Below are 24,473 nucleotides of genomic sequence, written 5' to 3'. Positions count from 1 at the left end.
TGTGAAAGAAAAGGACAACATATGATCTTATATTTAATATATACGTCTAGTGTTCATTATAAGAAAAATTTAGTGACCTGGCAAAGTAAAAATTCACAACTATCGTATTTGGACATCACTATTTGATTTGTATCAATTTTTGTGAAAGTTCTGCATGACTATTCATTTCGAAATAACTTAAAATATATGGTATCTAAAGTTACACATAGCTAAATTTCAAATATTTTTATATGAAGTTACAGTAAAATTGATCGGCGTCTTTAATCAAGCAAAAATTGTTGAACTTTAACTATAGATACTTGAATTTCAATCGTATGAAATTTCAGTGTATTTGAAATTATTTTGAAAATGCTAGACTTCTATTTTTCTACACAATGGGCTTCTGGGCTTCAAATCAGCCCAATATCGATTGCATTGGCCCAAGACCTTTACCGGCAAAATTCGGCCCTTCTATTTTGGCGCCAAGGCAGCTCCAGCGGAAATTGGCTCCGTCGATTTTGCCGCCGGAAATGTATTCAACCGCCCGCCAAACTACCCTAGTTGACTATAATCAACGTCATTCGCCGTCGACGACCTCCAAATCTTCCTTGCAACTAATTCACTCGCGTAGAATTGTATCTATTTCTCTTTTCGCTAAAAATCATCACCTTCCCAATAGATGCCGGCGAATCCGTACCATATCCGGCAGACATTTATCTTCTCATTCATCGGAATCGTCAAGCGACTATGAAAATCCGTTTAGTTGTGATTCAACTCACAATGACTTTGTACTGCCGCCAGGTCCGTCATTTACAAACCTATATCCATCTTTATACATGTGTATCAGTGTATGTTAATCCTTTATTCTTAGTTTGTTTCATGTAGGTAAGCTGCTGTCCAGAAATGTAACATGGATTGGTGTTGCCACTATTACTAGCAAAGTTCTGGTGATTATTTCCTAGTATTTTTTCAAATGTACTTATTGTTAAACCTTTAAATTCTTCTCTCAAAAGTTTTGTTGTTTTCGGTTTTTTAAATTTTTGGTTATTTAGGGGTTATTGAGGGAAATTGTTATAGCTTCAGCTTTTGGCATTGGTCCTGTAGTAACTGCCTTCAGGTATGCCGTTTACCTGACTTGAAATTTTTTCACCTTCCCCTGTTCATTCATTTCCCCATTCTCTTCTAAGAGAACAAGAGAGTGCTCTATGTTCCCTAAAAAGTTTCTCTCCTCACCATTTTAGTCTGATTGGAGTGGTGCTGTAATTACAGGTATGCTTCGGTGCTGCCTGGTTTTGCTGCATCAGTTCTTGGTGGTGAGTAGAGAATAAAATAAAGTACATGGTTTATCTATCCATAAGAGTATTGAGATACAAAACATAATAGCATTGTCTTTAGAGTTGGGTTCACTTTGTTTGTGTATGCATAATTATATTTTATTCTCTTTAGTCAAAACTTGGGTACAAGTAACAGCCATCTTTTTCTATAAGTAGTGTGTTGTTACCAGCTGCAGACAATATATTTCTAAGGAAAAAGGGCAACTCATATATAAAAAAGTTTGTTAGCTCACAAAATGTTTTATGTGTAGGAGATGATACGAACATTTTGATCACTGTCTCCTTACTTATGCAGGTGTTAATGGCCCTATTCACATCACAATGACAACTACCTTAAGGCTAGTTGCTATCTCTGTATCTGCTACTTTCTTGATTGCTAAAGCTGAATTCAGAGTGTTCTGCACTCTAACTGCTACAGAATTATGTTTACCAGGAGCCAAAGGCACCATATTCCTGTTGTCGCCATATTCATCTAAAACAGCAGGAAGATTGCGATACTTGAATTTTATGTGTCGCTTCATGTGATAACCCAGGATTCCTTGTGCTGCAGCACCCACATAACATGACAAATTATGTAACAAAGAGTAAATCCTCTGGTCATTTACCTTCTTTCAACATTGAAGCTCTTCTGGATTAGACCTCGGAGACCAACAGGGTTAGTTAGATAAAGAGCTGTATATTGAAGTTTAAGTCCTCTACATACATAAAACTTTAGTTTCTTTGTCGACGGGCATGTTTAATGCTTACCTAACTTGCTAATGAATGATTCTGCGGGTAGATGCATATCTTCAGATGTAAGTGCAAGTGTTGTAGACAATGGTATCTTGTCTTCTCTCATGATAACTAAATCTACCTGATATTAAGTATGAGTAGTGACACGTTCTGGACAAGGGGGAGCTCTATGGTGACTTTCACATTGTCCCTTTTTTATCCTTTCTTTTAGTTGACCTTTATCCTTCATTGCTACCTACAGTTCTATAAAATTTTGAACCAACTTCAAAGACTTTTGAGCTACTTTCTCAGTAGTTAAGCTTTTCCATTTTACCCTGTGACTTTGTATGTGGGATTTCAGAATCAGTTAAGGGAAAAAATTTAGACGAAAGGTATAAGATTAGTAAGCAAATGCTTGTGCTGTTCGGAGCATGATAAATAAAGTATTGATCGCCTCTTTATCAAGAGCGAGCTTGCTATGGAGGTTTGGAACCATTTTGATTGTCTTTTCAATATAAGATCCTTCCAAATGGATTCCATTCAGTCCCGGCGGTTTAACAGATCTCGCAGGAAATCCCAAGATGGCTAGGTCACGTCTATGCTTGCTATTTTTCAGTTTGGGAACTCTGGAGGGAAGGCAATAGCAGTAAATTAGAAAGCCCAATATCTCAACCGGCTGCTATTATTCAAAAAATTACAGACTGTCTTGAGAACACATTTCTTACTTCTGACTTACTTATAGAAAAAAACATTTCTTTACTTCTGTTTTTGATTGACACTGGTAAGAATATTAAAAAAACATTTCTTACTTCTCACTTATCACAACTGATGATCTTCAGTAAGCTTCCAGAGGATCGTCAGAAGAAGCTGTTTAAGCATGCAAATACCATCATGATCCTGGTGTGTGTATTCTCACTCTATTCTTAGTACCTTCTTGACTCATCTTTCATAGCTAAAAATGTGTTAGCATTTAGCAACAAAGTGAATTTCATGCAGGTAGGAGGTCTGTTGGCTGCCCTAGTGCTCGTATATTCTGAGTCTATTATTCATATATATGCACCAGGGTAAGACGGTCTAAATCCGATTTATTTATGTGCTATATAACTCGCAAAATAATAGGATTTAATGACCTGGTCTCCCAAACTGTATTTTTGCAATTTTGCTTCATTGATATTTTGAGATCTTAAATGGAATTTTTATCTCAAAATAGTGTGAAACAACTCACAATGAAGGATGAACTGCCTCTCACAGGCTTTTGATTTCTACTAAGTCTTGACCTCTCTAGTCTCATTTTCTATACTCAAAGATCTCTAGTGCCTTCTTCCAACATTTGATTCTTAATTTCCCTGCTCATGCCAAGTTGCAGGATCTTTATTTTGCCTTTGCTTCTCACTGAAGGTTGTTCCCCCAGTATTTTTTAAATTAACCTAGACCAGAAAATTCTTTTACTGACATTATTAGAATTTATATGCTTGTGATTTTCTCTTGCTGATTGCACTTCATTGATTCATTTTCAGTCTGTGGACCTCAGCTGAAAGCCAGACAACAAGTCGAATAGCTATCCAACAGGTAATGAGTTTATTATTATGCAAAATTCAGCTTGAGTTTTGTCCTACCATTACTTATCTGGCCATGATTGTTTAGTCAATTATTTGTCTATTATCGCAGTTTTCTGTGACCTAAAATTAAATAAGTCCCTTCTGTATGCGTACTTCCTTTACTTTGTATCAACATGCCGATTGGAGCTTGTATTACTATTAGTCTTTGTTTCTGCAGTGGGTACTTTCTCCTTTCAGATTGGAGATCTTTACTATCTTAACTAAATTTCACATATTTTTCAGTTGAAATTAATGACTCCTTGCATAGTTTTAGCTGGCCCTGTTGGGCTTGGATTTGGTTATATGAGGTAAGATAATATTTAATGTTTTTCTATTTGCTTTTCCTATTATTAGTTGTTCTTTGAGCACCTAAGAAAATATTTATATTTTTTTCACTCCAGTGCAAAAGGAGAAAATGTCTTTCCGGCAATTAGCCCCACCTTGTCTAGCTTGCTCCTGATTGCCAGTGTAAACTTCTAACTTGTCGTAGCCCCAGTATTATATCATTGAAATTAGTTCTTCTATATCTCGTAGTAGATTCTTCTAGACTCTGACATATAAATAGTTTTAATTTGTCATAGTGCCTCATTTACTCCTATAGCGGACAGCTGGATGCCTTTTGTTCTGGTAAAGTACTCTCACAGTTACTTACGTGATGTTAAGTGAGAATGATTATGATTTAAGTTTTAGATTTTTTTGAATAGGCGGTATTCTTTTATCTTGCGGAGCTTCACTTGGAGTAGTCATTCAATGGATTATACAGGTCGCCATTGCTCACCTCCGACTCTTTGATACCCAGGTTTATTGTTTAGGGTTAAAAGACAACCTTTCCATGTTTTTCATATACTTGACATTTTATGCTCGAGTTTAGGTTCTATTGCTAAGAGGAACATGGCATGAAGTTATTTCAGAATCATGGACTGACGAATTGAAGAGCGGGGATATTTATGACGTACACCTCTTTGTCCTTCCACTTCGTTTTACATTCATTTCAATCAGTTCATTGCATTGATCACTGTTCCTTTTCTTTTTTCTTAGCTTTTCTCGATTCTGGTACCAGCAATCTTCAATTCAGGCTTGGCACAAATAGCATCATTTACTGACCTCTGTTTCGCATCTCATTTTTCTGGTGCAGCTGCAGGTCTTTCATGTAAGTGAAAGTGATTTTTTATGGCAATGTCCATGCACAACTTTTTGACCTTTGTAATGAGAAGAAGGCCCAATAATTCCTCCTTGTTGAGGATATATACAACAACAACTATGCCTAAGTCCTAAATAAGTTGGGGTCGGCTATGTGAATCCTCATTTTGTCATTAAAACACATCATATCATCGTCATAATAAATAAAATAAAAATGAAAGAATAACCACTTTCTAATCTGAACTATTGAGACCAAAAACAAAATTGCAAGTTTTTTCTGAGTATGACATGCTTGAACAGTATAAATATTTGATAACACAGATGATCAATATAACTTGTATGTTTGTGAAAGGATTGTACTGTAATTAATTGTCAAGTGGTGATGGTATTGTGTAATTAATTGTCAAGTAGTATTATTAGCTTCTCTTTTGTCTGAAAGAATAACTTCCAAAATAGTGGAACAACCTTTTGAATCTTTTATCGATCTATGTGGAAGAATATCAGACGTTAGTGAGTGACAGTGAGACAAGTTTTTTAATGTTCCATGCAGGGCACTGGTTTTTCCATCCTTTTTACTGCATTGGAGCACTGTTATACCCTTTCCCTTTTCCCATTTTCCTGTTGGTTCTTTTTTGTGGATGCCCTAATTCTCATTTCATTATTGATATTGTCAAATTTTCAGATGCTTTTCTTTTGGTCATGGCACCTTTGGGTTTACTCTCAAGCATTGTTATACTGCCTCTTTTGCCCACATTTTCAGGACTGATAAAGGTGCTCATATTTTGACTTTGTGACGATCAGTGACGCTATGTTGTTACTCTTACATTTGTATTTGTCTACTAACTCCAGATTGTTGTGGCAGACAGAGTCATGGCCAACCCTAGTAGAGAAGATAAACAGAGGTGTCCTGCTTTGCATGGTTAGGGCTTTTATCTTAGAAAACATGTTCATCTTGAATGTTAAGGGATGGATCAAATTCATAGTAATTTCTAGTAATGGTGCCACGTGGATCAACCTATCAATCAAGTACTATTCAATTCTAAACTAGTTGGAGTCAACTGTTTGAATTTTCTATATCCATTCCACTCTATTTGGACCATTTCAATAATGTAGTGTAGATTTACAAACTAAATAGTTAGATTTTTCACCAACAAGTGAGTTAACAAGTGTACTTGGTTTCTGATTGTCTGACCGTTTTCCTGTTTTGATGCAGGTGGTTCTCTTGCCGATTATTTCTGTCATGAGTAGCTTAGCTGATCCTATCATCCGTGTGTTGTTTGAGCGATATGCATTTGATTCTTCGGCAAGTGCTTTAGTTTCTTCTCTTTACCTTTTCTGTAAGTATTGATAACTTGTCAAATTAGGATGTCTGAATTATAATTTTACACTTCTTGAGTATTCTGGATGAGGGGCTTATAAATAAGAGCACATTTGTACTCGTGAGGGCTGAATCTATAGTTTCTTGACATATATATAAATTTATTTTTTGGTATAGATTCTCTTGGGTCACCATTCTTGATTGTCAGAGAATTGGTAGTTGCAGTGTTTTATGCCTTTGGAGATGGGCTGAGGCCTTTCCTGGTTAGTATTGGAGCCATTGCGCTAAATGCTATCTTGGATTGGTTCTTTGTTCACAGATTACACATTGGAGTGCAAGGATTGGTTAGTTACTTTACCTATTTTCTTGCAGTAAATGTAGTAGATAATACTCATGCTTAAACAAAATCTCATAGCTAATTGTACTTATGAAGGCACTTTCAACATCACTCACAGCTGCCTTGTCTCTCATTACTCTGATCCATCTTCTTCGAAGGAAGGTTGGAGGTAAAACGTAGAAGCATGACTGTCAGTCCAGCAAAGCAGTTTATCTTTTTACTCTGTTAAATGTAATTCTGGTTGTACTTTGCAGGGCTTTTCCTCCTTCATGAATTGATAAGTCCTGGTTTGTTTCTATGCTTCTGTTGTGTCATCTCAAGCTTTGTTTCGTCCTTCAGTTATGAAAATATCTCCAAAATTTTCCTCTCCGAGTTTATCACAAGGTTTGCCCTTTTTGCTTGGACCTGTGATATATGCCATGTGTATAATCATAATTTTGGTTATTCGTTCATATTGTAATCCAGGTTATCTAGGATCCAAGAACTCTACTGCATAGTATCAGCTGCTGCTCTTGGAATTATTGGCTTCTTTGCTCCTCTTGTGTTAGTATTATATTTTTCTAGATATAAGTTGGAGCATAATAATAACTTGAAATGAAAAGAAATGTTAATGCACAGTTCCTTAGTATTTGGTCCTAAACTACTTGTTCTATTCATTTAAGATTGAAGAATTCAAACAATTCAGAATTTTGATGCTCGTTGGAACATCATACCATTTTAATTGGCGTAATTTTCTGAGACAACCTCGCAATACGTTACAATTTTACTGAGAGTGTCAAACATTTGAAGATTAACATATTCTGGCAATGCTCGTTGCTGTTGCCTGATTTTGCGGCATTAGCTGATTGAGTCCACCACAGTTCCTTGTTTGCTTCTTGTCTTGCCTCTGCTGAAAATGGATACATCTACAACTAGAATTAGACGTTTTGCTAGAATTAATTTGTAGACTCTTGATTCCTGTTGTTATATACTTTTGCATACATTTATCCCAGACTTGCCTGATCAAATGGATTTGGGATGGTAATGGATTGAATCTCAACAAATAAGTACATAAGGCTGGGCTTTCTCATTGTATCTATCTTGTGTAAGATCCAATAAAAATAATAATAATCAAGTATCATATTAATTTAGTACTATAATCTTCAAACAATTAAAATAACTACAATTTCAAAACCCAATATACTACAATAATGCCAACACTAATCTTACTTCTCAAAGATGAGATTCAAAGAATAGACTACTCCTAGAATCTTTTTGAAGCGCCTGGTTCTTTGAAACACAACATCGTCCATTCCTCACTTCAGAAAGAAGCAAAATTGAGCAGAGCAACACTCTTTTGGGAGCACGGGTTGAAATAATGAGTGAGATCTAGCAACAAGTTTAAACCGATCTCCATAATGGACAGGGACTATAGTAAAATCTTAGACCATATTATGGCCAAGCTTAGCGCCGTTTATAAATGCAAGCCTTGAGCTCAGGCCAATTAATCTCTTTGTCTACTGAATTCTGTTTTTCCTGTTGAGAGAGAGACACACAGGCAATCAGCACATATTTCCAAGTCTCAGAAGAATCATAAAACTAAATTATGCATCAAATCAAACCTTTTTCTTTAAGTAGAACAGCACAAACATTTTGTTAGAGAAATCCTGCAGAAACATAGACAAGCTTTAGAAGTTGTAGTAGATTTCATCAACTCATAACGAAAAGAATTGGAATAGACCTTTGACTCAATGGTAAACCCAAGCTCACAAATAGCTTTCAAAAAATTGTTTGGGTCTGCTCCTCCTGTAGTTGGATCAAGCCTGCTTTTAACTTCTGCTATCAAAAGCCACCCCCTGGAAACAACCATCCAACTCAGTTCATAAACTAAACTATCTGATGAAGATATGTATCTTACAACTTAAGCAAGTACTGCATGCCAACCTGGGTTTAAGAACTCTGAGTGCTTCCTGAAGAAAGCTTGGATAATCGGTTCCCATCAATGAAAGACAAAAGATGGCCACATCAACTGACGAGGCCTCTAGAGGGGTCTGCCAAAAGAGCAGTATTAATTTAGAACAATGTTCCTAATCATTATGTATTCAATATACTAAACTTAAAGGCAATTCAAACAGCAAGAAACTCTATTAGCAAGACTCCAAGCGAAGCTCATACATTTGACATGTCACAAGCAATGACTGAAGGATCATGTGCAACAAGATCCAAAGACCACACTTTGTTCTTTACACTTCTTGCCAGCCGTGCATCTCCTGAAATAGGTTGGACAATCAATGAGTCACACCACTGCAAAAGTGACCAACACATGAAATTTGTTGCTTCCTGATAATTTGAGACCCATACCACAGCCAAAGTCAGCAACAATTAATGAAGGGCTATGATCCTTTAGCCATTTTGTGATTATATTAACAGGTTTTTCTGGCCAATGTAACATTTGCTCCTGATACCCTGCATGATACTGACGAGCTAAGTATGATTAAGAACACGAAGATACTACAGGGTGAGGGATACTTAACAAGAACTCAAGAAATACTCCAGGATATTTCATAAATTGCAAAGCAACCTGAAGTTGAATCAGACTCAGAAGTTGCAATCCATACAATTCTAGAAGGGGATATTAGAAACCAGTCATCACACAGGGGTAGTTGTTGAAGACAGTAAAAATCTTATTAGGAGTGATTAGTCTGTTGTTACGAACATGTGGTCAGGGAGAAAAATGAAGTAATTGCTCTTAGAAGCCATCGTTGATAACAAACGTAGTCTTTCAAACAGTTCCTATGAGGGATTACGTACAACTTGGTCTTCTGAACAGCTCCTCTCAAAATATTAACATCTTCGTTTCTATACAACTTTCATAAGTTTATTAAATATGCCAAACTATGATACTTTCTCTAAACTATTACTATCATAATATGTAAGTCAAATACCAATAATAAAGTCACTGTAAGAGGCTAAGATTCCTTATTGAACAAAGTAATATTGGATAGAGGGGGTGCAATGATCCTTTGTTTTAACTTCTCATCCTCTTTTTGTTCTCACCGATCAAATGCAAAACCCTTACTACTCATCCAAAGCAACCTCCTTCCATTTTTTGATGAAACGTTATATACATTACGGATCTTATCTAACTTAGTGGTAAGGTTAATACGTATGCAATTGGGCCAGCTCTATCAAGTACTTCATAAGGCCCAACATTTCGAGAACTAAGTTTCCCTTTCTAACCAAATCTCATAATTTTCTTCCCCGGAGAAACCTTTAAAAATACCATATCACTCACTTGATATTCAATTTGAAGTTTCTTAATATCATCATAGGACAGTTTATCTATCTGAAGACCTTGATAATTTTTACTTTGTTTTCAGCTTGTTACACAATTTCAGGACCTAAAAGTTTGTTTTTTCCCACTAAATCTCTTGCAATCAAGTTCAGTCTAAAGCAATCTCAAATCTAAGAAACTTGAGTTATCACGTTCAAATAGAAGTACAAAAAATATTGGAGAACATGATTCTTACCACATTAAAAAGTTCCGGATTTTCCTTGAAATAATTGAGCGCCTCATCTCCACTGGATTTTAAAAAAATAACAAAAAACAAAGCAATTACGACACACAATTCGGAACATATTATTCAGCAAAAAAATTGCAGCAACTTGGGAAGAAGGTAGACGTACGAGCAAGTGTAGAGTTTTTCATTAAGCATACGGAAGTGTCCTCCTGATAATCTCGCCTTCATCTGCGTTAACTCCACAAGTATCAAAATCTATTTGTACAAATACGAACATATATAAGGAGAAATATAATTAGAACCTTATCGAGAAAAGACAAAGGTTTCTTAGTTTTTGAGATCGCCACATTCGAAACCATAGACTGATTCACGCCGGAGACCTTAGAAGGATCGTCTCCGGCCTGAGTAGTAGACTTCTTATGAACCTTTCCTCTCTTCCGTTTACGACTCCGCTTTGCTTCTTTCATCTCCTCTGAAGTTTCTCTCTTCTGCTTCTACTGCTGTTGCTGTTGAGTTTAGGGATAGTTACTAACGGGCTTTAAGTTTATTTTGGGCCGGTGAATCTATGGCCCAACGCCTACACAGTATCTCTTTTAAGTTTATTTTGGGCCGGTGAATATATGGCCCAACGCCTACACAGTATCTCTTTAGAATTTAGTCAATTCATCAGACTAGTTCCATTTTACACCCAAATTTTCCAATATAGCTTGCTTGGTGTTTCTTCATTCGAAAATTCATCCATGATTAATTTTCCATATAAGTTTGTATATAATTTAACTTTACTAATCACCCATGTGAAAAACTTTACAAATTTATATGTATATATTTTTGGACCAAATATAATCCATATTTTTATATATAAAAATATATATAAAAATGAGACTTTTGTCCTGTTTAATTGATTCATAGATCAGAAAACAAGTGTTTTTTGCCTCATTGTTTGAATGCGTCTTACTATAGTTAGGTTGTTAATTCTGTTGATTTGCTCCTGATGTTAAATTGAATAATATTGTTCTCATAACAAATAAATTAAAAGAGTGGAACAATAAAACAAGAGATTAATAAAATCTGAAAACCACATTGAGAGAGATCATCAATGAATACATATAAGCCAAAACAAGTACTTAATATTAAAAAGTACAATTATTCATGTGACAAAAAAGGAGAAAAAGTTTTTTTTGTTAAAATACACAAGCCAATGCCCATTCTCCAAAGGGAGGTTGCATTTGAGTTAACTTGCATGCATTGCAAACCCAGCCATCATTGCAATCACTATCAACATTGCAACTCTTTCCACAAGTTACTATATCTGTGAGAGAAACTAACTTTTTTTTCATCAACATATTTGGTGCCATCTCTTCAAACCCCATCACTGCATATCAAAATTTTACCCAAGAATATCAAATCATTAGTAGTAGAGAAAATGGTCAAATACCCATCCAATCTATATTTGGATTTTTAACTACACACTTATACCTCACGGGGGTTCTATTACTCCCAAAACTATTTTAAATTAGATTAAATACCCCCTTAAAACGTGATAACCAGCCATCTGCCTTGTGGTGAGGCACACGCGCTGACACGTGTGTTTCACCAATTAAACTTTTTTTAAAAAGTTTTCTCTCCTTCTTCTTCATCAATCTTTTTGCAGCCCTAATTTTTTTTTGTGAAAGCTTGATTTGGAGAAACTATTAGGGGATACATTGTGGGTTTTCTTTTATTTTTTTTTATCTTCCTCACAAGATAAATACTTGAATAACATGCTTTAATTTGAACACTTTTGTTTTGATATTCTAATTGATGATTGATTTAATTTGTCGGAGAAAATTCGATGATGATGGCGGCGGCAAGTTAGGGATGAAAATAGTGGAAGCGTACTCTTGACTCTTGAAATAAACCCAGGTTAAGTGGAAATAGTGAAAGAGTACCTAGACTCTTGAAATAAACCCAGATCATTTTTTCTCAAATTTGATCCAAATTTTTTTGGGATGATATAAATATTTATAAATATATCTACAATTTATTTGGATTGATTGATTTTGTAAGAGTGTTACATGAGTTTGAAAATTTGTTTGGAATGAACAATAAAGAATTCGGTAAAAATGGTGGTGGCAGCAACGACTACGGCGGTGGCAACACCTGTTTAGAGGTGGTGAATGATGGAGAGATTTGTTTTATATTGCTATGGAGAAGAAAGAAAATAAATAAGAAAAATAACTAATTAAAAATACATATATTTATTGAAAAAATATATTAAAAATAAAGTTTTAGTAATAGTTTTTTATGTTCACTCTCTCAAAGAGAGTGAAATACACTCACATTGCCAACTAAGCATTTAGGGAGATAATTATTACAGTTATAAACAGTTCAGGTGGGTGATAGGACTCCCGTAAAGTTAAAGTGTGTAGTTGAAAATCCGGATATAGATTAGGGGGGCTTTTGACCATTTTCTCTTAATAGTATAATATAAACTTGAAAAAATATGATTTCTATGCATCCATTTGACTTGACAGAAAGTTTAAGATTTTCTTTTTTTGTTTTGAAATTTGTAATTTAAAACACTCCTGAAATGTAACAATTCTTTTTTAGACAGATTAAAAAAGAAAGTGTGTCACATAAATTGAGATAGAAGTAGTACATAATAAATAACACATATATGTTGCTCATTAATATTTGTTGTACTCGTATTTGATTCTCAAAAGAGTACGCTACTTTCAAAAGATTTGACACGTATTAATTGATATTTTTAAAGAATTCAAACATAACATTAGATATGTTTATCTTGTTAAAATTTGAAAGAGATAAGAGAAAGATTGATATATATATATATATAGCTAGTCACATACCAGAAGTTGCTAGGAGGAAAATGGTGAAAGAGAAGCAAAAATATTTTAGCAATTCTTGTCCACTAGCCATACTAACACAACTTCAATTTGGATTACGAATGGAAGAGGGTATTTATAGTTATTTTAGCAAGACTCATATATTTTAGTACTAATTAATTTGAAGTTTTTGGGACAACTTGTTTCAATTTTTTAACAATTTAGCTCCCTATTATCAGGATTCATGAACATGTCACTGAAATTGATGATCATACCACTAGTAGGTCATTACATCAGGTCAATATTTAAATAAATAATTATTTTTAAAAAAAAAAAAATTAATGTCAAGACCTTTTATTTTCTAGTTGGTTAGTTTTTTGGGATCTCACTTGATAAATTTTTTCCACAATATATAAGAACTAAGAAGATATAATATAATTTCATTTCTTGACTTTTACCAACAATTAGAGTGTGATTAGAAGCCATTCTTTTTAACGTATTCCCCATAATTGATAAGTAATCGTGATTACTCTTTTAATTATTCTCATTTCTTGAATTTAGAGAGCAATTGACCATGATTATTACAAGTTATTCTTATTTAGATATTTCTCATTCAGAAGGAATCCTGATTCAATTTCTTAATCTCATTTCTTGACTTTGTAGAGCAGTTGACTTGCTAGGTCTTTTTTCTTTAATCTAAAAAAAAAGACTTGTAAAGTCTTTTTTTAATCTTTAACCAAAAAAAAATTATGACTTGTTAAGTCTTTTTTCTTTAATCTAAAAAATAATGACTTGTTATTAATCAACTACTGTCTGCCGTGTATTCTTTTGCTGGCAAAATTCGATTAAATTTGAATTTGTATCGAAAAATCTTATTTTATATTTAAGTAACTGAAAATTAAAAAATACTTACCAGGCTAAATGTAATTTGATTGAACGGTTTATCTCCTGGGACTTATGAGATCACCGGAAATTGTGTTGAAGGTCGTCGGAGTATGTAGAACAACCAATTTTCTCACTCAATTGCATTCTTTAACTATCAGAACTTACGACACTCACTTGGCTGCAAAAATAACCGAGTTATATTTCGAGTTGTTACCTCTTCAAACTGCGCGTAAGCTGTTTGATGAAATTCCTCACCCAAATCTATACACCTGCAATCGCATTCTGCAACGCTTTTGTGGAAAGAACCGATATGAGGAAGTATCATCTCTGTTTACGTCTATGTTTTCATTCGAAAAGGTTGATCATTTTACTCTACTCTTTGCATTAAAGGCGTGTTCTGCATTAAAAGCAACAAATTTTGGCAAAACAATTCATGGGTTGGGGAAGAAATATGGTATCATTCATTCAAACATGTTTCTTGGATCAGGCCTCATTGACATGTACTCGAAATGTGGAAATATGGATGATGCTTTTCGCGCCTTTGAGGAATATACAAAACCGGATATTGTTTTATGGACTACTCTGGTTACTGGATATGAGAAGAACTTTAAGCCTGATGAAGCACTAGCTGTTTTTACTGGAATGGCGATGGCGCATTGCATTAGTTCAGACCCAATAACTCTTGTTACTGTTGTCTCTGCTTGTACTCAGTTGTTGAATTTGAAAGCTGGAAAAAGTGTTCATGCACATGTGTTTCGAATGGGTTATGAAGGTTCCCTCTCTTTATCAAACGCTCTGCTGAACTTATATGCGAAATCTGGGTCCATGTTTTATGCAGGAAATTGGTTTAGGGTGATGGAGGAGAAAGATGTAATCTCATGGAGTTGTATTATCTCCTGTTGTGCTCATAATGATGCTACTGATAGAGCTATAAGTCTATTTGATGAGATGATTTATAAAGGAATTGAACCCAACTCCGTAAGTGTAATCAGTGCTTTGCAAGCATGTGAATCTTGTTGTAATTTAAACAAAGGCAGGCAAATACATGAATTAGCTTTTCATAAAAGTCTTGAACTTGATAAATTGGTCTCCACTGCTTTGATTGATATGTACATGAGCTGTTGTTCACCTCAGGAAGCGATTATCGTATTTGACAGGATGCCCAACAAAGATCCTGTTTCTTGGTTTGCTCTGTTATGTGGTTGTGTTAAAAATGGAATGGTCAACAAATCTATGCAAATATTTTGTGACATGATGGCCAGCGATATCCAACCTGATGCTACTGTGATGGTTAAAATTCTTGGAGCTTGTTCTGAGTTGGGGGTTCTTCAATTGACTTCTTGTCTTCATAGTTATGTAATTAGAGGTGGGTTCATCAGCAATTCGTTCATCGGAGCTTCAGTTATTGACTGTTATGCAAAATGTGGTAGCTTGGATGAGGCTATCAAGGTTTTTGAGAGATCAACAGATAAAGATGTTGTTATCTGGAGCTCCATGTTTGCAGGCTACGGAATTCATGGGCAAGCTAGGGAATCAATTAAGTTATTTCATCGTATGGTTACAGATTCCACGGTGTGTCCTAACAAAGTTACCTTCCTTTCAATATTAGCAGCTTGTAGTCATGCAGGTTTTGTTGAGGAAGGGATTGAATTCTTCAACATAATGTTAAATGGGTACCAACTGATGCCAGAATCAAAGCATTATGCAATCATTGTTGATCTACTTGCACGAATCGGAGAATTGGACAAGGCTATGTGCCTCATTAACCAAATGCAGTCACGGGTTGGAGTACACGTATGGGGGGCCTTGCTTGGTGCTTGCAGGATTCATCAGAATGCAGAGATTGGAGAAGTCGCTGCCAGGAATCTTCTCCAGTTAGATCCAGATCATGCTGGATATTACATCCTGTTATCAAATGTGTATGCTGTTGATGGGAAGTGGGATGATGCAGCTGAACTTAGAGGTTCAATTAAAGAGAGAGAATTGAAAAAGATAACTGGCCAAAGTGTTGTTAGACTTTAGGAATGAGGCTCACGTCGTTTTACACAACGGTGGATATCACAGGGACGTAAGAGCATATCTATGGTCCTAATTCAAACATTCTGCTGCATATAGTTCTGAAGTTTGATACATAAGACATCTGTGATTTGAACTCAAAACCTCAACTGTTAAGAGGACGAAATCTATGTCAAACATTTCTTAGGTTGCATCGATGAAGTAAAGACACCAAATATATCGCTACTGCTTGCTAGCTCTGACTTTTTTCCATGGTGGTCAAAGGGAGCGGGCTGAAAAGACAATTATATCACCCGGTTTCACAAGAAGAAAAAAGCAAAAACTCCCCATAACACATCACATAAAATCCGTTGACTCCAAAGCAAGAGAAGTAAAAACTATCATTCTACATGTAGCAATCAGTTGGCACTTCATATTTATCAGCCCCTCTAGTTCTTACTGGGAACGAGCAAAGGAGCTCATCTCCATTGTCGAATTACAAATCGCATTTAATTCTCTCAATATACCAAATATGTATGCATTTTCAGTGTCCGAGATTATCTCGAACATTATTACCTTTCTACAAAACCTAGATACCCGAAAACTCTTGAGCACAAAGTTTGTCCCGAGTTAACATGCTTCACCGTGACTTCTTGTAAAAGCCATAAGCCACAGCGACAACAGCCACTGCTCCAACCACACCTACAGCTGCGAGTATTTCACGCTGCTCCCATTTGCCGAACCAGTTTGAAACTGTTCCCTGCCCTTTCTCGTTCTCTTTCTGCTCAGCACTTGCATCTCTACAACAAGAAACTCCCGCAGCACCTTGGCAACAGCTGAAACTAGTTACACTACTCTCCTGACTTCCATTTTCAAGAGGCTTCTTTTCTTCATTGGTTACTTCAGGAACCTTCTGTTCATCCACTTTATCAGTTACCTTCTCATATTGTCCCATTTGGCCCCTACAGTAGATCAGAGTAGAGTTATATCACATCTGTGATAACAGCAATTTAAAAAATAAAAGCAACATATCAATTTTCGCAGCAGTGCTGAAGACGTTTCCTCCATCCGTAAATTTTAGAGGTCAAAGAAGCATGATGTAGGCCAACCAAACCATCAAATCTAGCAAATAGTGACCCCATTGAGGCAATTAATCCTAATAAAGGGGTATGGTTTCCCCCAAGCAGTCCTCATAGAAACTAGTCCAACCATTATGGAGACAGATCCAGATATAGCCACAATCAAGGACTAGTTGACTGTTTAAACATAAAGAATTCTTACTACGAGACAAATAATTAAGAATTAACAAGTTTCCCTCCTGATCAAGTAAAGATGATGAGATGCGGAGAAAGGAATAAACTCCAAGTTTCTGAAATTTAGTGGCCCATTATATGGGATATATAATATAATACTTTCAACATACAGCATCCATTTGACCTTTTGGGTGGCCCAGTGGTTTGGGCTTGGGACTTCCATGTTGGAGGTCTCAAGTTCGAAACCCTTGCCAGCGAAAGCAAGGAGTTTGTCTTCTGGGTCGAGCTCGTCGCACCGGGCTTGCCTAGTGCGGGTTACCTCTCCTATGTGGTTTGCGAGCTATTGCATAGGAGCGGTGGTTTTACCTTGTGTGCACCCAAATGATAGCGGCTGCGGGTTTCCCTTGTCATAAAAAAAAAAAAAAACATACAGCATCCATTTGATTTTTTATAAGGTAAATAATTTTATTAATAATGGAAAAATCCGCCCACACAATTTCCAACTGATAACACTCTTAACCCAAGAGTATGTTCTTTCTGCAATGGGAGCGGGATCACCTTGCCACTAGACCAAATAGTATGGAAAGAAATCAAACTTTGACACGCTATGAGATAATCAGATAGCAAAAGTAAAGGAGATTTTTTTAAACAACAGACCAACCAACTCTCTACCTGTCTTAAAATCGATGCTAAGCATAGGCACCCAACACCAACCAAATAGGGACAAACAAACACAGATCCAGATAACAAGGGATCCATCATCTTCTGATACCCCCCTTATGCACTGTTAACAGCCATTTCTTTATCCTAATTTTATAAGAGACAGCCTTTTGTTACTTAATTAGTAGTAAGAGGAGTAACTGAGTGATAATAAATTAAATAAGTATAACATTGTTCCCATCCTAAATAGGAAAAGGAAGCAACTGTTGCTCCCTCAAAATGAAAGGCAAGACAAAAATGGCATAGGAATAAGCACAATTGCAGTTAAAGAGTATGTTGAGCACAATCTCATAGTTGAAGAGTAATATATACATCTACCTAGAATTAAAACCATGGAAAACATCAAGATACTTCCTCATGATTAAGCTGTGCCATGAAGCAAAACAGCACTGAAGCATGCAAATGAAAAACAAAGGAGAGGACAACCAATACAAACCTCCAAAGTCGTTCAATGACTTTTCCCTCTCCAATATGCTCATCAAGCAAAGCAGGTACATCACTTGGCGTAACATAGCCATACCTGCATTACCACAACATAGAGCACATATAACATGTATGTAATGGACAGTCTAAGGCAAAGTTTCTTTATTGATCTTTGATATGCTGCTTGGAATGTGTGTTTTTCTTTGCAAAATCATTTTCTAGGTAGGCTTAAATTGTTCAACATCTTCTCACAACGAAAATGTTTTGCACTGAATGGAGAAAATGACCATTCCTCTAATGTATCACAACTCTTACTTTATTGCACTTGCTTCAACCAATATGTAACTAATGGAGTCAATATTTAGCACTCGAAAATATCACCCACCCACATGACCCATCTCCCACCTTCCATCTCCTTTATCAGTATATAATAGTTTGCAAGGTAAGAGATTTTAAAAATTGATCTATAGGTTAGTGGTGAGATTCCAGGTCTTCCTTTGAAAAATATGACTTACCAGTGGCCAACAATATCCCCGTCCTTTCCTGAGCTGAAGATTATAACATTACCAGCATACTTGTGGCCACCAATATGAGAACAAGCTGCCACACGAACTTTGTCTTTCAATCCCTTGGACTCAATGAGCTTGCTAAATTCCTCAATTAGAATAGGTCCGCAAACACCACATCTTCGATCACGAAGATTGTGGGCACAGACAAACACATAAGAACCACTCAGCGACTCCTGCAATCCAGAGCTCCAAGGATTGCCATTGACAAGCACATCATCAACAAATGCATCCACATCTGACTCCTTCAAATCCCTTCATCATAAAAACAAGGCTTCAATGCAAACCATGAGACTCAACAGATCCGGACGAATCCGACAATGCATACACGTTTAGATCGACATTTTGAAGCTACCAAAGAGAATGCACGTAAACTAAAAAGCAACTTCAGTGTGTTATCTACAAACCGTTTTCTTCTAAAATATCAGAAGCTTGGATCCAGCTAATAGAATCAAGTCAAATTCATGAATCTTATTTGTCATTTTCTTGTTTAAAATTGAGTTATTTTGTCAGCCGTGCCCAATGCATGGAATATCAGCTTTGTGCCGCTCAATGCCAAATTTTAGAATAAATGAATAAACAAATAAACTACCTGTATTTGATCATTTCAGGAAAAATCAGAATATCTCCTTCTGATACTTCCATGTCATCACGTACTTCGCATATTGTCAAAAGAGTCTACAGCAAACAATCACCGGGGAAAAAATCAATCAATATCAACCAATCAACTAAACCTCAATATTAAATCAGTTGGATTCACTACAGAAATAATTACAAAAGCAGAAAAGTATTCCAGTGACAACATATTACCTATAATTCGTTCTAGACATTAGCACATAAAGACGCAGTAATCACAACAATGAAGTTTCTCCTAGCATTTATTGACAAAAACAATCAGTTATAGAAAACCTAACCTTGATTTTGATATCATCTTTGCGAGCTTTAAGAGCAGCAGAGAATGACTTGGGAAGCAGATCGGAGTCAGAAGCTTCAAGGCGAGCAGGCCAAGTCTCGTGAGACTTGTAACAGAGGAACAGATGACGATCATAGGAGGTCGCAGTACCTGCAAGTTTACTCTGGTACATCTCCGAACGCTGAAACCCAAACTTGACATCCTCGTTGGCGTTGCCGGCGTCGGCAGTAGCGTCGGTGGAGAAGTTCTCCGGTGTTCCGGCCATGGCGTTAACTAGGGATCGCGCAGATAAGCGAGTGAAGGGTTTTGGAGAGAAGTGCAAGCAAAATGTGATTGAGGAGGAGAGAGGATTTAAAGGCATGGGAAGCCTAACAAGGCACACCCGCCACTGATTTGGAAGAAATGATATTTTGACCACGACCAATTTTCCAGCAAAATAACAGGAAAAAAAATTAAATACTATATTTACTCCAAATCACCCATCAATTAAATAGTACTGTACTATATGTTTTCAAATATAAATATGAAAATCAATTAAATTTACTTGATGGTATAAAAGAAATACACTATGATCCCAGATAAGTTATCAATTTATTTTCATCTTTCTTATGTGACATTTGAAGAAAATTAATGGGGTTGGTGAAGAACGACTCCATTTCTAAATACAAAGTATGTGAGAATATTGACTTGTCGTTAAGGAATTTCCAATTTGAAAATTCATCAAAATTGTTTTCACGTTGAAAAATCACTTTTTAGTAATTTGCTTATGAAATGGTCCAACTGTAAACTTTGGGGGACCAAAGGTGCCAAATTCATTTGCTTTAATAAACTTTCTTTGAGTTATGTTTGACCAAAATCTATGTAAACAGTTTCTTTAATTAATCCAAAAATCATATAGTCGATCCCAACTTGTTACGCATTTGCAGTTCCATCTAATACTTCCCAATCGCCATCAACTTTTTAAATGACTGGATTATGGCACATCAACTTTTGATTCTTCAATTGAAAATTTTAAAACATCACATCCAGCAATGCCTAGCTTTATAGCCACATCTAGGCCTTCTTCATTAATATCAACAACATACTTATACAAGGAAAAATGGCCTTCAACATCTAATTCCTATGCATCTTGCATTTCAACAGAGTATGCACTTTACATTAGCATAAAGGAACACAAAAACAGTGTTTTCCTAAACGTTGAGCTCTTCGTATAAGGGCAGTGAGGGCACTGCTGCCAAGGAAAAGAATTCCTCAGAAGAAATCAATCTCAAAATAATTACCTGAAGGCTTCACATCAACTCCGGGGGTCTTTCCTGCTGGTGGTGTTCGGGGCATATTATATGTCATGGAGGACGGCTTTGGTACATCTGGAGGACTGGTACATCTTATAAGTGCCCAGTTCACATTCTGAAAGAAAGGATGTTGTTTTATTTCAGTAGCCCCTCGCCTATATGCAAGGCGATGTTGTGGCTCCTTCACAAGTAGGCCTCTTATCAAGTCCCTTGCTGCAAAACTAACACTAGGTGTTTCAGGAAATTTCAAGGGCTGACCGACAACGTTAAACAACGTTGCCCTGTTGCCTGCTCCTTTGAAAGGAGTTTGTCCAAACAAGAGTTCATAGAGAAAGATCCCAAATGTCCACCAATCTACAGCACTGCCGTGTCCTTCACCCTTTATAATTTCTGGAGCTAGGTACTCATGTGTCCCCACAAAAGACATTGATCGAGCACTCGTTGGTTCAGCAAGGAGTTCTGGAAGAGGGCGGTTCACTTGGTTATATGTTTCAGTTTTTTGTTTGGACTTCTTTTCTTTCTTGGTCTTGCTTAGGAAACGTGGTGTAAAACATGAAGGTTGGATACATGCAGGCTGTACGACACAAGATGGCTCAATACAAGCAGGCTGGACACAGTATGATGAGCTCTTGGACTCTAAGCTTGAATTTGAGGATCTAACTAGAGTTGGGCTCACGGCACACCTCAAAGAGAGGTCAAAATCAGAAAGCATTATATGGCCATCTTCTCGAACCAGAACATTCTCTGGTTTAAGGTCTCTGTAAATGATTCCAAGCATATGCAAATACTCTAGAGCAAGAAGGACTTCAGCCACATAAAACCTTTACTCCAAAAAAAAAAAATTACAGTAAAAATCGTAACAAAACTCAATCATAAGTCATAATTACGTAACTCCAACCTATACTATCATTGATTACAGTAGATGTAATGTCTCAAGTCTATCCGAATGAACTTATCTTTGGTTAATAAGAAAAAAACTACTCGGTTATATTCAACTCCATTGGTCTCAGCAAACAAAATTTTAGAACATTACACCAGTCAGTTTCTTTTTTAAGCCAAATGACAGTGATGAATATGAACATGCAACTGGAAAAACAATATTTGCTACTGGACTGCACACAGCAAGAAAGGTCTGAACTCAATGTCGAGAAAAATTACAAATGACTAGGGAAATAAGCAACATGTTCAAGTAAAGAGATATCAAGGCAAACATACAGATATGGATCTAATAAACAACAAGACAAAAAAAAGTCAACAGCTATAAGCACAGTGCAGTGTATCTCACTCATCATGGTTTGAACGCAAGGCCTATAAAGGTGAGACAATTAGCAGAAGACATATATGCACAGGATCTTCCTTACATTATAGATTAAAGCCATTCCCACTTCAACAGACCTTTAAGACACTAAAAGCATAACGATGATGGTAACAGATTGGTTTATACAGGAAGCAATATTAAAAGTTCTTTAATCATTAAGATTGCAGCAATAGTTGGATATCTTGAACACAAAGCAAAGAGGTGGATAAGATATGCGGACAAACACTAACCTGGCAGCATGCTCCGGGAAAAATTTTCCTGGCTGCTTTTGCCTAAGTGCATGCAAATCTCCACCAGGGCAGAATTCCATCACCAAGCAGGAAAATTTGTCTGTTTCAAAGTGTGAATACAGTGTTGGTAGAAAGGGATGATCCAGAGACTGCAGTATCTCTCTTTCCGTTTGAGCTCTCACAAGTTTCTTGCGACTTTCTAGAGCTGCCTTGTCCATCACTTTCATGGCAAAGAAACATCTTGTGCCAATCAACTCTGCTAGAAAAACACTTCCTATATCACCACATCCCAATCTCTTCAACAGTCTAAAGTGGTTAAAACCCAATGTTCCCTCACGGGCTCTAATAACTTGAATTGCATCCCACCTTGTATCATTTGCCTTATGCGGTTTATATACTGTTGTGCTATTGAAACTACTAGAGCTGCTTTCATCACTAACGTCACTACCTGTGCTGCCTCTGTAGAAGCTTTCTTTTCTGCCCTCAACAAGATCACACGAGTTGCTAACATCACCACTTTCACCAGACTTGTCCACAGTGCTGCTAGCACATTCACTGACTTCTGTGTTGGAAAAACTTTGTTTGGCTTCTGTGTACTGTGTAGCAGAATAAAAACTGTTTTGAGGACTAGGACAATAGGTGATTCCTGACTCAGATGGCAATCCTTTGGCAGCAGCAGCATTCAAATCATCGTTTGAAGTACTATTCTTCGAAACATGATGTAAATCCTTGATAGATGATTCAGTTTCCAAAGCCAAAACCTGCTCTCCTGAACAACCTTCTGCTAATTGATTTACAGTATCTTCATTTGCTTCAAAATGCTTTGAACCAGTCACTGATCCGGTTTGAGTATGAGCTGTGTTGGAACCAAGGTCCATTGCTATTGGATATGAGATAGATGACTCTTTGTTTTCGGATTGTTTCATCAAAGGAGGATGACTTATCTTGGAGGCCAAAGATGTATTGCACTCGACCGCAGCGAATGAATTGTGAACATTTGGCAAGGAACTGATTCCATCAACAAGAGACTCCATTGTATTCTTTGGTGTAAACACTGCCATTACGCAATTAAAAGTGAAGAAAAATTAGCTACTTAACAGTTTGACCATGAATACTTTTTTACTTTTTTCCGGAGTTGAATTCTGGAAACATAAAATTCTGAAAAAATCCGGAATTCAACTTCATCCAGGAATTTGAAAAATACCAAAAAAGTTATTCACTCCAAATTAGTCACAAAATTCAAAAACAAGTCCAACTTGTATTCACGGTCATATATAACTCCAATTTCCATTTTGAAAACAAAATTAAGTACTTTTTTCAAATTTCACAATTTTCAACTAAAGTTTGAATAATTCTTTACATGAATTGATTCCATCATCTCATAATGCAGCATTGATTACAAAACTTTACATAGAATAACAGAAAAGTCACAGAACTAATCAGAATAAAATGATCATACAATTCCTCCAAAGGATCAACAGAAAGTTGTATATCCACAAATAAATCAAAAAAAAAAGTGAACAGAGAGAGTAATAGGTTGTTGAAATCACCTGATAATCAAATGGAGAAAAACGAATGATGTGCCATGATTATTGAGACCCTTTCCGCTTAAAAAGGGAAACAGCTTTGCACCTTTTTCTTTCTGGGTCCTCTCCCCTTTTCAGATCCGATCGTAACAATAAAAAGAGTCTAATAGATGTGAGTGACTGAGTAATCTAATTATTTCGAATAAAGGATAGAGAAACAGAGTAAATGAATCAATCAAACAAAACTCACAACAAACAAAGCAAAAAGGCAAATGAAAAGCTTAGTGAAGAAATTGATACATCAGATTTCTCTCTCTCTCTCTCTTTCTATATTTTACTCTGTTTTCTCCTTCATCTTCACCTTTTCGTAAACGCTTATATTGTAATCCTATACGATGCTTCTTTTCTTCGGTAAACTACCAAAACAAAAAACAAATATTTTTCCGTTTCAATTCATTTGTCTTATTTTTACTATATACACCATAAAAGGATCGTAATTTTTTTTACTAATAATTACTTACTTTTAATCATTGACTATTATTACTTATAGTATTAATATTTTTATGCAATTTTTTAAATAGATAGAAAAAATAGAAGATTTCATTCCAATTTG

The 24,473-nt window shown here is 36.1% G+C and overlaps 5 protein-coding genes across 5 annotated transcripts; 2 read left to right on the top strand and 3 right to left on the bottom strand.

Annotated features, from left to right (window-relative positions):
* Window positions 1–448: 448 nt before the first annotated feature.
* Window positions 449–7,057, top strand: LOC125811030 (uncharacterized). Its single transcript, XM_049490518.1, has 21 exons — window positions 449–780; window positions 865–926; window positions 1,032–1,096; window positions 1,249–1,292; window positions 1,609–1,655; window positions 2,868–2,924; window positions 3,021–3,088; window positions 3,542–3,593; window positions 3,866–3,930; window positions 4,024–4,090; window positions 4,204–4,249; window positions 4,327–4,385; window positions 4,494–4,574; window positions 4,661–4,772; window positions 5,445–5,533; window positions 5,625–5,681; window positions 5,976–6,099; window positions 6,258–6,424; window positions 6,514–6,586; window positions 6,672–6,801; window positions 6,883–7,057. Exons 1-21 carry the CDS (start codon window positions 510–512, stop codon window positions 7,013–7,015), a joined length of 1,869 nt encoding a protein of 622 aa, XP_049346475.1. The 5' UTR covers window positions 449–509; the 3' UTR covers window positions 7,016–7,057.
* Window positions 7,058–7,478: 421 nt separating this feature from the next.
* LOC125811043 (ribosomal RNA-processing protein 8) lies at window positions 7,479–10,453 on the bottom strand. Its single transcript, XM_049490532.1, has 9 exons — window positions 10,220–10,453; window positions 10,084–10,145; window positions 9,927–9,978; window positions 8,758–8,872; window positions 8,572–8,666; window positions 8,341–8,447; window positions 8,138–8,252; window positions 8,019–8,063; window positions 7,479–7,932 (listed from the first exon to the last, which is right to left on the bottom strand). Exons 1-9 carry the CDS (start codon window positions 10,382–10,384, stop codon window positions 7,861–7,863), a joined length of 828 nt encoding a protein of 275 aa, XP_049346489.1. The 5' UTR covers window positions 10,385–10,453; the 3' UTR covers window positions 7,479–7,860.
* Window positions 10,454–13,672: 3,219 nt separating this feature from the next.
* Window positions 13,673–15,729, top strand: LOC125810700 (putative pentatricopeptide repeat-containing protein At3g01580). The gene has a single exon (XM_049490172.1). The coding sequence runs from the start codon at window positions 13,697–13,699 to the stop codon at window positions 15,644–15,646; it is 1,950 nt and encodes a 649-aa protein (XP_049346129.1). The 5' UTR covers window positions 13,673–13,696; the 3' UTR covers window positions 15,647–15,729.
* A 337-nt stretch (window positions 15,730–16,066) lies between these two features.
* LOC125810701 (uncharacterized) lies at window positions 16,067–19,914 on the bottom strand. The gene is made up of 5 exons (XM_049490173.1): window positions 19,496–19,914; window positions 19,174–19,259; window positions 18,531–18,836; window positions 18,029–18,112; window positions 16,067–16,581 (listed from the first exon to the last, which is right to left on the bottom strand). Exons 1-5 carry the CDS (start codon window positions 19,853–19,855, stop codon window positions 16,260–16,262), a joined length of 1,158 nt encoding a protein of 385 aa, XP_049346130.1. The 5' UTR covers window positions 19,856–19,914; the 3' UTR covers window positions 16,067–16,259.
* Window positions 19,915–20,518: 604 nt separating this feature from the next.
* LOC125810639 (serine/threonine-protein kinase D6PK) lies at window positions 20,519–24,248 on the bottom strand. The gene is made up of 3 exons (XM_049490105.1): window positions 23,885–24,248; window positions 22,335–23,388; window positions 20,519–21,607 (listed from the first exon to the last, which is right to left on the bottom strand). The coding sequence occupies exons 2-3, from the start codon at window positions 23,366–23,368 to the stop codon at window positions 20,746–20,748; spliced, it is 1,896 nt and encodes a 631-aa protein (XP_049346062.1). The 5' UTR covers window positions 23,369–23,388; window positions 23,885–24,248; the 3' UTR covers window positions 20,519–20,745.
* Between the last annotated feature and the right edge of the window lie 225 nt (window positions 24,249–24,473).

The sequence above is a fragment of the Solanum verrucosum genome, unplaced genomic scaffold (assembly GCF_900185275.1).
Source record: "Solanum verrucosum unplaced genomic scaffold, falcon-dt-bn FXZP01000032.1, whole genome shotgun sequence".
Taxonomy (NCBI): Eukaryota; Viridiplantae; Streptophyta; class Magnoliopsida; order Solanales; family Solanaceae; genus Solanum; species Solanum verrucosum.
Note: the sequence above shows the minus strand (reverse complement) of the source record. Positions and strands in the feature narration are given on the sequence as shown.